General features: G+C 34.6%; 2 protein-coding genes across 2 annotated transcripts; one reads left to right on the forward strand and one right to left on the reverse strand.

Moving 5' to 3' along the window:
* Positions 1 to 2,622: 2,622 nt before the first annotated feature.
* LOC149054097 (uncharacterized) lies at positions 2,623 to 3,932 on the reverse strand. The gene is made up of 2 exons (XM_089230671.1): positions 3,801 to 3,932; positions 2,623 to 3,156 (listed from the first exon to the last, which is right to left on the reverse strand). Exons 1-2 carry the CDS (start codon positions 3,930 to 3,932, stop codon positions 2,623 to 2,625), a joined length of 666 nt encoding a protein of 221 aa, XP_089086797.1.
* Positions 3,933 to 14,623: 10,691 nt separating this feature from the next.
* Positions 14,624 to 15,364, forward strand: LOC107170649 (uncharacterized). Its single transcript, XM_015520814.1, has one exon. The coding sequence runs from the start codon at positions 14,624 to 14,626 to the stop codon at positions 15,362 to 15,364; it is 741 nt and encodes a 246-aa protein (XP_015376300.1).
* The last annotated feature ends 444 nt before the right edge of the window (positions 15,365 to 15,808 follow it).

The raw sequence follows: 15,808 nt of genomic DNA on the forward strand, positions 1-15,808 counted from the left end.
GGTATTCCAAACATGGCCATAAGAAACACGAGGGAGGTAGGTTTTTGAAAAAACTAAAAAAGTGGCTTTTTTAGGTAAACTTAAACCCAGAATAGCGACAGTGTGTGGTTAGCGAAATAATAAAAAAAATAGACGGTAAATATTTTTGTTCAAGGGGCACATATACGGACGATTTCGTTTAAACACCGTATGACTAAATGTTTGAATTGAATTTGCTCGTATTTCGCTATATTATCGATTTCTCGAAAACCTATAGGTGTGTCGTACATGGCCATAAGAAACACGAGGGAGGTAGGTTTTTGAAAAAACTAAAAAAGTGGCTTTTTTAGGTAAACTTAAACCCAGAATAGCGACAGTGTGTGGTTAGCGAAATAATAAAAAAAACAGACGGTAAATATTTTTGTTCAAGGGGCACATATACGGACGATTTCGTTTAAACACCGTATGACTAAATGTTTGAATTGAATTTGCTCGTATTTCGCTATATTATCGATTTCTCGAAAACCTATGGTTGTACCCAACATGGCCATAAGAAACACGAGGGAGGTAGGTTTTTGAAAAAACTAAAAAAGTGGCTTTTTTAGGTAAACTTAAACCCAGAATAGCGACAGTGTGTGGTTAGCGAAATAATAAAAAAATATAGACGGTAAATATTTTTGTTCAAGGGGCACATATACGGACGATTTCTTTTAAACACCGTATGACTAAATGTTTGAATTGAATTTGCTCGTATTTCGCTATATTATCGATTTCTCGAAAACCTATGGGTATTCCAAACATGGCCATAAGAAACACGAGGGAGGTAGGTTTTTGAAAAAACTAAAAAAGTGGCTTTTTTAGGTAAACTTCAACCCAGAATAGCGACAGTGTGTGGTTAGCGAAATAATAAAAAAATATAGACGGTAAATATTTTTGTTCAAGGGGCACATATACGGACGATTTCGTTTAAACACCGTATGACTAAATGTTTGAATTGAATTTGCTCGTATTTCGCTATATTATCGATTTCTCGAAAACCTATGGGTGTGTCGTACATGGCCATAAGAAACACGAGGGAGGTAGGTTTTTGAAAAAACTAAAAAAGTGGCTTTTTTAGGTAAACTTAAACCCAGAATAGCGACAGTGTGTGGTTAGCGAAATAATAAAAAAAATAGACGGTAAATATTTTTGTTCAATGGGAAGATATACGGACGATTTCGTTTAAACACCGTATGACTAAATGTTTGAATTGAATTTGCTCGTATTTCGCTATATTATCGATTTCTCGAAAACCTATGGGTATTCCAAACATGGCCATAAGAAACACGAGGGAGGTAGGTTTTTGAAAAAACTAAAAAAGTGGCTTTTTTAGGTAAACTTAAACCCAGAATAGCGACAGTGTGTGGTTAGCGAAATAATAAAAAAATATAGACGGTAAATATTTTTGTTCAAGGGGAAGATATACGGACGATTTCGTTTAAACACCGTATGACTAAATGTTTGAATTGAATTTGCTCGTATTTCGCTATAAAAACTAAAAAAAGTGGCTTTTTTTAGGTAAATGTATCACGATCGTCTGACAGCTATATAACGCGGTAGACGCTCTCCGTCGCTTCAGTGTCTCGTTGACTATTGCAGAGCACACATCACAGATAACACCGGATGTCGCGGATATTGTATTCTAATTAACGATTTTTTTTCCGTCTTAAATACTCTGCGTAAATAAACCAACACGTCGTCGAACACTTTGCATCCGTTTCACAAAACAGAAGGTATATTCGTAAAAACTCGCGCCCACACGCGGCGCGGGTTACGTTCCGCAGAAGTGACGACGCGGTACGTACGTCGGGTCTAGTGCGCAGATGGCAAAGTTCCAGTGACCAAATCCTCAGGGATGGTCCCGCGTTACGGGTGTATCGCACTTTCGTCACTTTCGAGTGGCGTCTGAGCTGCCCGTCTCGCGTGCCACAGTCATGACCCGACAATGCGTCCGCGCCCGTCCGAATCCGATCACATTCGGTGGCTGCGACTTGTCGTTGAATGACATACCTGTTTTTTCTGTTCGAAAACCGCAATCCCGTCGACGTGCGAGGTATTTCACTTTCCCTATACGTGTTCGGAGCACATCCCGTTAGCAATTAAACCGTTTTTTTTTCATACCTATTTTTCAAAGCCGTATACGTTTATTCATTACTATTCTTGTGATAGTAAAATAACCAAGTTACCGGTTAACTGAAAAGTGTTGGAATTAAAAATATAAAAAAAGGTCCCAATTACATAATCGCGATTACAATATTTTATAATTAATATAATACAATATTATAATATATAATCCAGGACGACGGTAGTCTTATTTTTCAATGAGAAAAAACGAAGAAAACGGAGTATACGTGAAAACACGCAGTTCGACTCGTGATTTTCACCTCCCCCCCACCTCTCTTCACCACCAAAAAATCATTCCCACCACAGACACACACACACACACAGAATAATTATATCATCATATTACTAAAACGACGATTTCGTTTTAACACCTTATGACTAAATGTTTGAATTGGATTTGCTCGTATTTCGCTATAATATTATCGATTTCTCGAAAACATATAGGTGTATCGAACATAGTTTTCTATTCTCTACCTATAGTTATCTAAAATGTTTAATTAAATTATCATACCTCATTTTTCTTATCACGTGGTCAAATATACATTTTGTAAATTGTACATCAGTCCGAGGATCATGGGCATGTGTTATATTATGTGTCTTTTTACAAACTACACCATGCGTTTCTTGGAGGTTCAGTAATCTCCCTATTTTATCGAACTTTCCGATATCGGTTTCGAATATTATCTCTTTATTTGCTAGTTTTTCTAACCTTATACTGAAATTTTGGTCGAACCTCGTGTCGTAACAAGTAATGTTAAGAACCGGAACCTGGTCTATTTTTAATTTATGTAATACTCTTACATCCGAATGTCCGTTCCATAGAACGATTATATTAATTTTATCTCCATGTGCTAAATATTCCTCTATATATTCCTTATCTAAATTATTTAATTCTGTGTTTAAACTTAACTCTAACCGTCCTAAACAAGTATCTCTCAACACTTCCTTACATCTAAAAATACGTTTAATTTCTCTTCTTACTACCACAACCTCTCGGTCCAATATAGGTCTGACCTCCGTCTGATCTACCTAATATGATGTACCTAATATACTCTGTGGTCCCCTAGTTGATGACCTGCCGGCAGACAGCCAACAAAGGGCGATTTTACTCTACGACGCTGAAGAAACCCTCAGACTCTTCTACAAGATGGTAGAAAACATCCTTACCGTCAAGGAAGAGGAGGAGGGGGCTCGACAGGCCGCAGAAGCAGTTGGATAATAACAGCACGGGACTCGAAAGCGGCGGGCTTAGGCCGGCTTGTGAAGAGGATCGCAGAACGAGATGTCCAGGATGGCTGGCTCAGTCCGGTCCGAGAAGACGGGCAGAACGCGATGTCTAGGGTGGCGGACTGTCGGCCCGAGAAGATAATTGAAAGGGGATAAATGTATTTGTATATAAAACTGATGTTAGGGGATATAGCGGGTTAACCCTGCTTGTCCCTACTTATGATGTATTGATTTGTAAAGCCATAACAGGATAGGGATATTCGCATATATACCAGATTGCTGTGGAATGGGTATCCCAGACTGTTATGACTTATCGTTTGTGTAAATATTTATATTGATTTTATAAATAAACGATGTTACATGGGGGCTCAGCAATGTGAAAACAGTTCGGCCTCCATGTAGCGATTTAACAAGAAAAAAAAAGGTCTGACCTCCGTGTTGGTTGGTAGTATTAACGGTCTTCCTTCCAATTTCCTTATTTTGTATCTGTCCAAACTATTGGATATGGCCCCGGATATCAGAACCATATCAGTCCTATTTATCATCGAAAATTCAAAATCCATGATGACAACTTGTGTGTTTCTTTTCTGTTGATTAAGTTAATAGGTCATTATTTTTAATATGTATAGTTTTAAATCTATTTTTACCCCCTCTTTTATACTATACTTTATTATATTATACTTATATCTTATTTACGAATTATACTTAATTATTATTATTTTTATTTTTTATTTTTTTTAATTTTATTACTTTTTAATGTTAATTATTTTTACATTTCCCTTACAGTAATTTAATCTTTTATTCTTGGTGGAGATAAGCACAATCTGTCCGGTGTATCCCCCAAGTAGTGGACTTTTAGGTCTTTCTTCCGCAATTATCGGTGTATCAACATAAAATGTATTTCGACTTGTTGGTATAGGGTGTGGAGTTATATTATATCGTGGTTTAATCGGTTCCCAAGTGTTTAATCTACACTTATACGTTATATACATATAAATAACAATAGTATTGTCGCAAAGTTCATCAATCCTATTATTATATATATCAAGTAATAATTATTTTCATTATCGGTCACATGTCCCGATTGCCTAAATATTTCGTAATCGATCATACTTTGTACGTCGTCTAAAGAATGTGTTAAATCGTTTACGTTATCTAATTTATGTGAATCATGTCTGGTCTTTATATTAGGTAGATTCAAGTTTTTAATTTGCCTAGGAAGCGTTGCTACCAACTTCCCTTCCCCTACTCGTGGTATAAAGTTAACGTAGTATTTAGATTTGATGTCTCTCGTTGGATTCAATATGATATCTTCGGCATATGCCCTACAGTCTTGATTTAGTTTGATTAGCCCCTGATGTTGTAGCTTTACTATATATGGCTCTCTATTTCCTTGGCATGTTATTGTTAAGGTTTCCCCACTAGTTGTATAGATCCATGCATTTGCGTATTTTAATTTATGAAATATGTTTTTAGATAATATGATAATACCTGCCTCGCATGAGCTTGGTAGAGTGTCCGGATTTTTAAATAACGTTATTTCACATGGTTGGTTTTCCGACTCATGTTGGATAAGTTGAAATTCTGGACAAATTGTAAAAACTTCGGTTTCCCTACATTGAAGTAATTGCGTTTCCGTAAACGTGGTGTATTGCCTACGATTTCCAGTAATACCGATGTATTGGAATTCTGGTTTTAGAATGACACTGTGCTTATAATCTAAATTTCCGTTTAATTGTGTTTCTATCGGGCGTGGTATAGGTAAAATCCTGTATAATGTTAATTCTATTTCCGTGATCAAAGGTATTCTAATTAGAAAAACTATTTGATTACCGCTATAAAAAACTGCCATTTTAGTAATTTTGCTTAGTTCATATATCTCGCTCGGTTTTGTACCCATTGGTAAATTAAAATTGAGTGGTAAAACTAACTTAATTTCAGTTAGATGTTTTGCAAGTTCCCGTGGCGTTATAAGCGACGGATGAAGTACCCCCGTTCTAGCTGCGTTTATAATCGTACTGATCGTGGTGGTTTCGTATGCGTATTGTGTTAGTAACGCCATGAAAACACTATGTATCCTATTCGTGAGAATCAGAGTTTCTAGTGTGTGTGTATGTGTGTTTGCTAATTCGCTAATCTTTTTATATAACATCCCTTGTTTTTCTTCCAACTCCCCGTATAATTTATTTATTTCGACGGCAGCCGTACTTACACCTATTATGGCTGATTTTACTACTGTCGTTTGATTTTTAAGTATATGGATCATATCCTCATTACTATGTTCTATCTGACCTACGTGTTCGGTTGTTTCCTTCGTACAGTCGTCATCGCATACTCCGAATAACGTTTTCATAGCCGATCCTATAAAGTTTACCAAACCTCGCTTAGTCCTATGACCTTTCGTAGTCGACTCCCCCCTTGCTATCGGACACATATCTGCCTATAGATTCATACATTTGCTCTCGTTGTATAGAGATTTCTTGGAACATCGTTTTCAATATATTATCAAACCGTGAACAGATTTCATATTCCATCAACTTATCCTTGCAATGGCCGGTCATTGACATAATTTCATTATATAGTTTATCATGCCTAGCATCGTAATTTTCTAATGGTACATATGTTACGAACTCCCACATAGCCCCTTCGATTCTAACTACCGCTCGATTTTCGCAAAACATCGTTGTTTGATTTTTAAATTCTTCGATGGTATACGGAAGTTGTCCTTGACTCATTGTCACTAGTGTTAACCTACGTAATAATATACTTATTAGTACATGTTAGTATACAGGAGGACAAACGACTGGTGTTGAGGTAGATGGATTTGGGTGTAATAAGTATAGCAACTTAATTTGTGATTAATTTATTAGATATTTATTTGATTACTATGTAAATAAAACACTTTTACTGCACAAAATGATTTGGTTGCAAAATATTCTAAGTCCGAATAATTAAACTGGACTGGTGTCTGGCGTGAAGGTGCTTGTTCTGACTCTGGTGGCTCACGTCTGAATTGGGTCTAATCGGGGCTCTCCTATATAGTCCAGATAGTCCTACTCTCTGCGTTTCCTCTCATATCGATAAGATACGTGTGTGTCCGTGGCCGAGTCGTGCAAAAGCGTACGCGTGTATTATTTTAATATCGTAGCTTCCCACGCCCATGCGACCGGTCCTAAACGTGTTCGGAGCACGTCCCGTTAGCCATTAAACCGTTTTTATCCTAATTTACCAAAATGGTACCAAAATTTACCAAAATTCCCAGGACGCTATTTGTACAAATATCCGTCTTCCAATCAAAAGAACCGATTTTTATCCTGTAAAAAAAAACATTAAAATAACCAAATAATTATAATAATAACGGTCAAAAAGAAATACACACGTTGCCCGTACTCCGATCATAGTTCGTGACGTACAATCGTCGTATCCGTGTCTCCGTCGATTTCCTCGACGGTTACCGGTATGACCTATACTAGTATCTTAGTTTCTAAAACAATTCCTACCCAGAATACATACACGACTCAAAAGTAAACGATATCACGATTACAACGGCCAAAAGCTACAATAACAACAGTGTTTACGATTGAAAATTTTTAATTATATATTTTTTACAAGTATTTCTGTTTACATTAAATAATAGCATTTGGTTACAACGGTTTATATAATATACAATATTATAAACTTGTTTCCAATATAACAGAATTTCGGTTTAACATCATTATTCATTACCATATGCCTATATCTATTTCTATTCACACATGTGTAGTTAATGGTGATACAAAATAATACAAATATTACAAATACCGTTAAATATGTTATATAATCAGAGTAATCATAATTTTCATTACATCGTACTTTAGTGATATCCGGTATATCTTCCCATTGATCGGTTTCGAATTTAGTGATCACGTCGTTGTCAGTAAAATTTTCGTCGTAATCCGGACGAGTGCTTGTCGTTCCTCGGTTGTTCGCTTCGTGAAATCTATCGATTCTATCTGTGTTATATCCAGATTTATCCGTTTTTTTTGGTACATGATTCGCCAAACTCGGTACGTATAGTGTACTTTCCTCTTTTATCGTAGTTTCGTTAATCCTTTCGTTAGTTGTTTTACTCATAGGATCTATTTCTGTTGCGGTATCGTTATTTATATTATTGGTTTTATCGAGTGTTTGATTTTCGGTACTAAATGTCGTTTCATCGTTTTGAGCACTGATCGATTCGTCGTTATTCTGTATCAAATTTAATTTTAGAAAATTATGGGGTCTCGGAAATTGTATAAGACTATAGTTTATATCAGCTATACTCTTTATATATATTTTGCAGACATCGTGTAATAAAAGATTTACCGAATCGTCTGCTAATTTATGCAAATATATTTTTTGGTTTCGTTTGAAAGTGCATCTGATACGCATTAGATCTACGTTAGAGTATTTTGTTTCAGGTAAAATGAATTCATCGTTAAAGGATACGATTCCGGTGATCACATAATTATCATATCTATAGTTGATAGTGACACCACTCGTCGTTTCTCCTGTTGATTGTTCTTCTACTCTGGCCGCTGTAATTACCATTAATCTATAAAATTAAGTTATAATAATATAAAAATCAATATATACAGGATGATTCGGGATATTTTTTTACACGGTTGTTCCGAGTTGTTGAAAACCCAACGGTTTTTAAATATTTTTTTATCATTATCATTTTTTTTTAAAAGTTTTTTTTTAGTATTTTTCTAATTGTTTTGAGTCATAAAAATCGAATGTAGTACTTTGGAAGATGAAATTAAAACTCTGTTGTCATTCGAAAGAGTAAAAAATATAATTCTTTTTTTTTTTAATAAAAACGATTGGTTTTTTTAACAACTGTAAAAATATTTTGAAAAAAAAGTCTACTTTTGTAATGAGTGTTGTTTGATAAAAGAATCACCGTGCACACGTATTTATTATTTTTTTTTTTACCGTCCGTTCTACATATCAACGCTCAGATTTGGAACACGGGCAATGAGAGACACGAGAATGCCTTAAAAAAATAATATAAAATGTAAAAACTCACAAAACTGCTGTAGTCTGTGTCAATCGCATATTGGTTTATGGTCGGTATCCTCTCCTTTTTTCGGTGAACCAAATAATGCTCTTTCCTCGGAATACCGTGAAGATGATTTTGTCTTGTAGAAAACAAAAAAAACGTTTTTTTTAGCAGATTTTCCGACAATTTTTTCGACTGTTGTATGGTAAAATCAATCAACCGTATAATATTATTATCGATAAAAAAATTATTTTTTTTTATTTGATTTGAAATAATTTCGAATACTTACGTATACGTATCACTGGTCGTGTGGTGGAGATGAACGATTCTCAACACACAGGAAATGTCGTCACGTGATATTTATGGGCGCTATTTCAATCAATCGGGTGCGGGGGGGGATGGGAGGTGGTTTTCGTGTTCAGAATATTTTGCGATTACTCAAATTCATTAAAAGTCAAAATCTAATAGATTTACTTATAATTTCAAGAGTTCGATTGAAGTGAAGCTGCTCGTATTATCTCTGACAAACCACGTCTGAATATGTTGCATACCAGTCTCCTCCATATATAAACCCAACTCTATACTTCTCCCCTCCTGTTATATTATTTTTTTTCATTAAACGACTGGTGGATCATTGTCTCAAATATAATAATAATAATAATAATAATAATAATAATAATAATAATAATAATAATAATAATAATAATAATAATAATAATAATAATAAATGTAATGTACAATCGGCAAACGAGTCACGTGGTGGGACCTATTTTGACGACCCGCCTTTCGGCAAAGAGAAATAGTATTGACATATTATTGTATAGTTTTAGAAAATTAAAATGTCAGACGTTGGTAATACAATATCACCTGAGCCCATAGACAGATCAGAGTTAGAATCCGATTCGGAATCGACTGACTACTCCGTGAACGGTTCGACTAGTGATTTGAGCGTTATCTTATTGCCACACGGCGAGATATCTGGAACTCTAAAGGAATCTTTAAAAAATAAACCTTTCGAAAATTTACCATCTTCGAGAGAATTGAAATATTCTAAGAAAAAACATTATTCTCGCAGTCATCCGTACAAGTCGAAAAAAGAGATTTTCAATACAGACATGAGTTATAAACAAGCTACCGTAAAGAGTTGTTATTTGAATGAAGATAATAAAAATCAAAGTAAGTATCAAAATCATAACCGTTTTATTGATTATTCGCGAAAAATCTTTGGCTATCTCTCATATCCGATAAATATCTATACGACTTATATGATTTTATCACAGTTTACCGTTCCTATTGTTGTCGAAACCATGGCCGATGTAGCAAAAAATTTGTTATTATGATCATTGACCACGTTAGTTGTAGGTTTGCAAAACCTAATAAAAAAATAATGTAATCATATTTTATTCAATTTGTTTTTTATATAATCCGAAATTTCGATATTATGCCTCCGGTTGCCTTCTTTAATCGTTTTGAATAGATCTACTTGGGCGTTGGCCAATTGATTCATTAATTCTGAAGTAAACTTAATTTTTATCGGAACCCTCGACACCGTTTGCTCAACCCTATAACTTGTCATGTTTTTCATATCCCTGTTCAGATTTTCGACCATTGTCTGCGACGAAGAAGCCGACAACTTTTGTAGGGGTATCGTATTTTTGCACGACACGTTGGCAACTATAGAATTTACTGACGTTAGTCTGGTTGGCGATAGGTTTATTTGTAAATTTGACAATGCCAGTATGCGCGGTATGAATATGCTCGGTATATTGCGATCTCGTGAATTTATCAACGACCGTAGGCATGCTAGAGCGGTGTTAGTTGACATATCTGACGATTCGTTTAACATTATTGATGACAGTATCGGTGACTTTTGAAATTCAAACATAAATTGTGATATTTCAGAAACCGAAAAACTAGCAGCACTCGTTACTTTACAAAATAAAATAATATAGTCTTCGAATTCAGCAGTACACATTATGTCATTTTCTATTTGCGTACTCAAAGTATTACGGTCATACATCGGCCGATTGTACAAGTTATGCTGTTGCATAGGCGTTTGTTGTTCGTCTTGAATACTGAACATTTTTTTTTCTTAAACAATATAATATATTAACATTAACTATATCTATAGGCTTTTTTTCTGAAATAACCTCCACTATCGTTTAGGGTATTTTGTAATCGGTTACGGACAAAAACTTTGAATGTAGACATAATAAAAAAAACACACAGAAATACATAGTCGTTGTATTCGTAAACTTACTTTCTTGAAGAGAATAAAAATAAAAATAAATAAAAAACAAATGTAATATTATATTACAAAATATATCGTCACGTTTGTCTGGGTTTGAAATAATTTTATTTATTTTCAATACACACATGTATAGTTAATAACGATATCGATTGTTACAAATATGGTTAATACCATTAGATATGTTATATAATCATAGTAATCATCGTAATCGTAACATCGTACTTTACTGATATCCTGTACATCTTCCCGTTGATCGGTTTCGAATTTAGTGATCACGTCGTTGTCGGTAAAATTTTCGTCGTAATCCGGACGAGTGCTCGTCGTTCCTCGGTTGTTCGCTTCGTGAAATCTATCGATTCTATTTGTGTTATATCCAGATTTATCAGTTTTTTTTTGTACACGATTCGCCAAACTCGGTACGTATAGTATACTTTCCTCTTTTATCGTAGTTGCGTTAATTCTTTCGTTAGTTGTTTTACTCATGGGATCTATTTCTGTTGCCGTATCGTTATTTATATTATTGGTTTTATCGAGTGTTTGATTTTCGGTACTAAATGTCGTTTCATCGTTTTGAGCACTGATCGATTCGTCGTTATTCTGTTGTTCTGATCCGTTTATCGATTTTAATTTTAAAAAATTATACGGTGTCGGAAATTGTATAGGTCTATAGTTTATATCACCTATACTGTTTATATATATTTTACAGACTTTGTGTAAGAAAAAATTTATTGAATTGTCTGCTAATCTATACAAATATATTTCTTGGTTTCGTTTGAAAGTACATTCTATCCGCATTAGATCTACGTTAGAGTATTTTGATTCAGGTAAAACGAATTCATCGTTAAATAATACGTTTCCGATGATCATATAATTATCATATCCATAGTTGATAGTGACACCACTCGTCGTTTCTCTTGTTGATTGTTCTTCTACTCTGGCCGCCGTAATTACCGTTAATCTACAAAATTACATTTCCTTATTATTGTTGATTGTTTTAATTCAAAAAAAAAAAAAAAAAAAAAAAAAACAAACAAAAATTACAACTCACAAAACCGCTGTAGTCTGTGTCAATCGCATATTGGTTTATGGTCGGTATCCTCTCCTTTTTTTTTCGATAAGCGAAATCTATTCCTTAGAAAACAAAAAAAACGTTTTTTTTTTTTAGCAGATTTTCTGACAATTTTTTACTGTTGTGTGGTAAAATCAATCAACCGTATAATTATTATCGATAAAAAATTATTTTTCTAATACTCACGTCTACGTATCCACTGGTCGTGTGGTGGAGATGAACGATTCTCAGCACACAAGAAATGTCGTCACGTGATATTTATAATTTCAAGAGTTCGATTGGAGTGAAGCTGCTCGTATAGCTGGCTCTGAAAATTCACGTCTGAATATGTTGTATACTCACCTCATCCATGTATAATATGTCCCAACTCTATACGTCTTCTCCCTTCCTGTTATATTTTCTGAAACACACAGATATGAGTACGGGTACTATATAGTGATTTGGGTTATATAGTGTTTAGGGTATTTTGTAATGTCTGAATAATAATTTTCTTTAAGAAAAACAATATCATATTATATTTATTATTACAAATATTGTAATGTTACGGCGGCGGAACGTAAAGTTGGTGACCGAAATCGAAGTGAATCGACAATTTTTAATATGGGACACGTTATTTGTACGAAAATTAGAAACATCATACCCCGGGTTGACTGGATTTGAAATAAAACATATATACGAACGTGTTTTAGCTATATGCGGTAAATATTTACCCAGAGACCCGGTAACTTTTAATCGGGCTTTGGTGTGTAAAGACGAAATATTAAAGTTATTGGACGCGGATAATCCGTTAAAAAATATTGAATCACACGTTGTGGTGAAAATTGAAGAAATATTGAAAAATATAAATACATCCGAATCGGATGTATACTGGATACAGCATAAAAAATTGAAAAAAACACATGTACCAGAACCTGTGAAACGATATCCATTAAACGTTGCTACGAAAGTGGTAAACGACGTGTCGTTATTCGACTTCGAATACCTGGCATTTGGTAATCATACGACATACAGATTATTTGATGACACTTCGTTTGTTGATTATTTCTATCAAAATGCTTTACACGCAGCCGGTGTTGTCGATCCAACATCTGATATATCAAGAGATCCCAGATGGCAATTGCGATTGTGTGTATTATTGAAGGAAACGAATTTTACCGACGATGTGGCCATCAATGCTTTTTATTATAATGTAGTTAAACACGACGATGTAGCTTACGATACTTCATATGTACCAAAATTTAACGTGCGTGATTTGAAACGTCATCGGTACACTGATAGTTTTATAACACAAACCCGCAACGGTAGTTTTTTGGGGTTTTATGACATTAAAGACGACAACATTTCAAAAGTATTTATAGAGCCGTTATGCGTAGATAAATCGTGTACGAGTATATATTATAGTGGCACCGAATTCACCGATAGCGGTGAAAACAAAAATAATCATAAAACGGTAACACAATTGTTGGAGTATAGAAATAATCTAAACGTGCGTATTACACACCATGTCCCGACACCGTATTTACGTATATTTATAACGTTCCCATTTAAAGACGGACACGTCGTGGATCCACGCAATGGTGAAGTGCGATTTATAGAGAAAGCTGTTTATAATAAATACACAAACCACGAACTTCAGGAATATTTACGATCGTCGTACAACGCCAGTAACTTCGAAGGCGTTGTTTACGAATGTTCAAAGGCGTTTACGATAGATGCTTTGTTATCGTTCGTCGCGTACACTGACGATTTGGAGTTACAGGGTATTGGTTTAATAACGCTTCGCGCTGTGGTCGGAGATAATCTGAGACTATCCAACGATATGGTAGTACGGTTACCGTACGCGAATGAGGTGTACGCGTGGTTTAATAATTATCGTATGCAAAATAAGTGCGCGGTATCCAGTATTGATAAAATAATAAAAAACTCTGATTTATATTTGCTATTCCCCAGACAACCGGAATACGATTCAATCGTTACGAAAACGTTGACTGCTGATTATGTACAAATAATACGAGATATCGTACGAACGGTTAGATCACGTTACGAATGTGCGTTTTTATGTTCTGGTTACACTATTCTCCAAACGTTATACATTTTAATTTATTCCGAATTGAAAACCGACGCTGAGATATACGTATTTTTAACAATAGTCATACAAGACTGCGGGTTAATAACTTTTAGAGAGTATCGGTCTACATTACAACCTAAATGGCCTGTTCATGATAAACTATCAGTAAACGAATTGTATACAAAACACAAACACAACGTGAGAACAGTGGATGTACAGTTGTCAAAAAACTGTAAGGATTCCAACCAATCGAGTCGAGTTCAAACAACAGATCGTATATCCGTTTCGGGGTCTGAAGACACACCTACACGAGAAACACTCGATGAATTTGAATTTTGTGATTCCGATCTGAGAACACTAGTAAATACCGGTACATCACAGCTCACCGGACATCAAACTATAAGTTCGTTAGTGGTGTATCTTTCTAAAAACAATCTTCGTACGCCGTTGTTCACCTAGTTTGGTTTTTGCCCCAAAAAAAAATGTGGTGTCTCTTCGAATCGAGACGTCAACGTTGCAAGAAACACGATTTGTGTATCTACGAGCAACTGGTGGATTATCGTCTCGAATATAATAATAATAATAATAATAATAATAATAATCGATAAATATCAGTGTTTGTTCAGCCGACTCGTTTGTCTAACAGTTACTACCGTGTAGTAAAGAGCTAAGATTTCTGTTAACATAGTAATGTAATGTTTCGTATGTAAATCAAAAAAAAACACACGCACACATCGCAGAGATAACTCTTCAAACGTTAAATGTTTTTTTATCAAATATACCAGTAACACTACATCCGCTTATTGTGAAACTATTGTGTTTGATTTTAACGGTGTAAAAAAAATGACGAAAAATATACAATATGCAACGATCACGCCACCGCCTAAAGAATTGATTGACTGCACAAACTTCGTCATAGACTTTGCTGGTCGAAAATTTATTCATGTCGGGCTCGACGGTTCAGACGATCTCAATGTGATGGTACAGATTATAACACCATCACGTTATGTATGTATAACAAGTGCTTTATTGCATAAAATGTTCAATATTATTCCGTACATACTATCGACTATATCCCACCAGAATGGTAAACAGCGTGACAGGTTTTTTCTCAAAGACGAGGATTACAGTCTGTCACGACGTAATTATCGTCTTGAATGTATGCTCGTTGTCAAATCGAACCATCGGGATGAATTAGCAATGCTGAACAGACAAGATCTGTTAAGAATACAAGAAATACAATGGGCGATCAGTGAATCAATCTCACATAAATTTAACGTCGTACGGTGTTCAGTTAAAGATCAAATCGATAAGTTAGCTACACATTTAAGTACTAACGTCTATGTCGATACCTCATTGACCGTAGAACAAATGTGTATGGCCACACGAAATATTCACAATAATCTCCATGTTATGAATATATTTCCGAATAGCGAGAACAGTTTCATAAACCAAATAAAATTATATGCTGAAAAACAGTTGGCCGTACAATGGGCGAATAATATCAAATATAATGATATGTATCGTGTTACGATTGGTTACGGTGACAACGAAACGCCAGATGTAATTATTATAAACAATTGAAACAACTATATGATTATAACATGATTTCGTGTTATAGTATTATAAAATATTGTAGAGTATTACTTTTAATAATATAATACTGTTTTTTTTTTTTTCATAGTATTACGGATTCCATGAGAATATTGGACCTGCGAAGCGCACATATTAAAGTCATCGTTCGTAACGTTCAACAAGACCTACACAACACAGCTGCTGATTAAATATAGTAATATTAAGAAAAAACACGTGTATAGCGTAACAACGCGCCATAATAACCATCTGTTTGTAAGATTTTAAAACCCTTTAACGGGCTATTGTCGACGTCGCTATGATTTGTATTGAAAAAAAAATATAATATACACCACTTCATAATATTTTATTTAAAAAAAAATGCATTTTTTTTGTTATTACAATTAAATATTATATGGATACCTAAATTTTTGTGTATAAAAAAATGAAAAGTCA

This window comes from Diuraphis noxia, unplaced genomic scaffold, assembly GCF_037042655.1.
Source record: "Diuraphis noxia isolate RWA-SAM2 unplaced genomic scaffold, SU_Dnox_SAM2 contig0012, whole genome shotgun sequence".
Lineage (NCBI taxonomy): Eukaryota > Metazoa > Arthropoda > Insecta > Hemiptera > Aphididae > Diuraphis > Diuraphis noxia.

Excerpts from the sequence above, each read along its gene's own strand:
- LOC107170649 (XM_015520814.1), top strand. The coding sequence starts at position 14,624 with ATGACGAAAAATATACAATATGCAACGATCACGCCACCGCCTAAAGAA.
- LOC149054097 (XM_089230671.1), bottom strand. The coding sequence starts at position 3,932 with ATGGATTTTGAATTTTCGATGATAAATAGGACTGATATGGTTCTGATA. Across the intron at positions 3,157-3,800 it reads TACTACCAACCAACACGGAG|GTCAGACCTATATTGGACCG; the intron begins GTCAGACCTTTT and ends GATCAGACGGAG.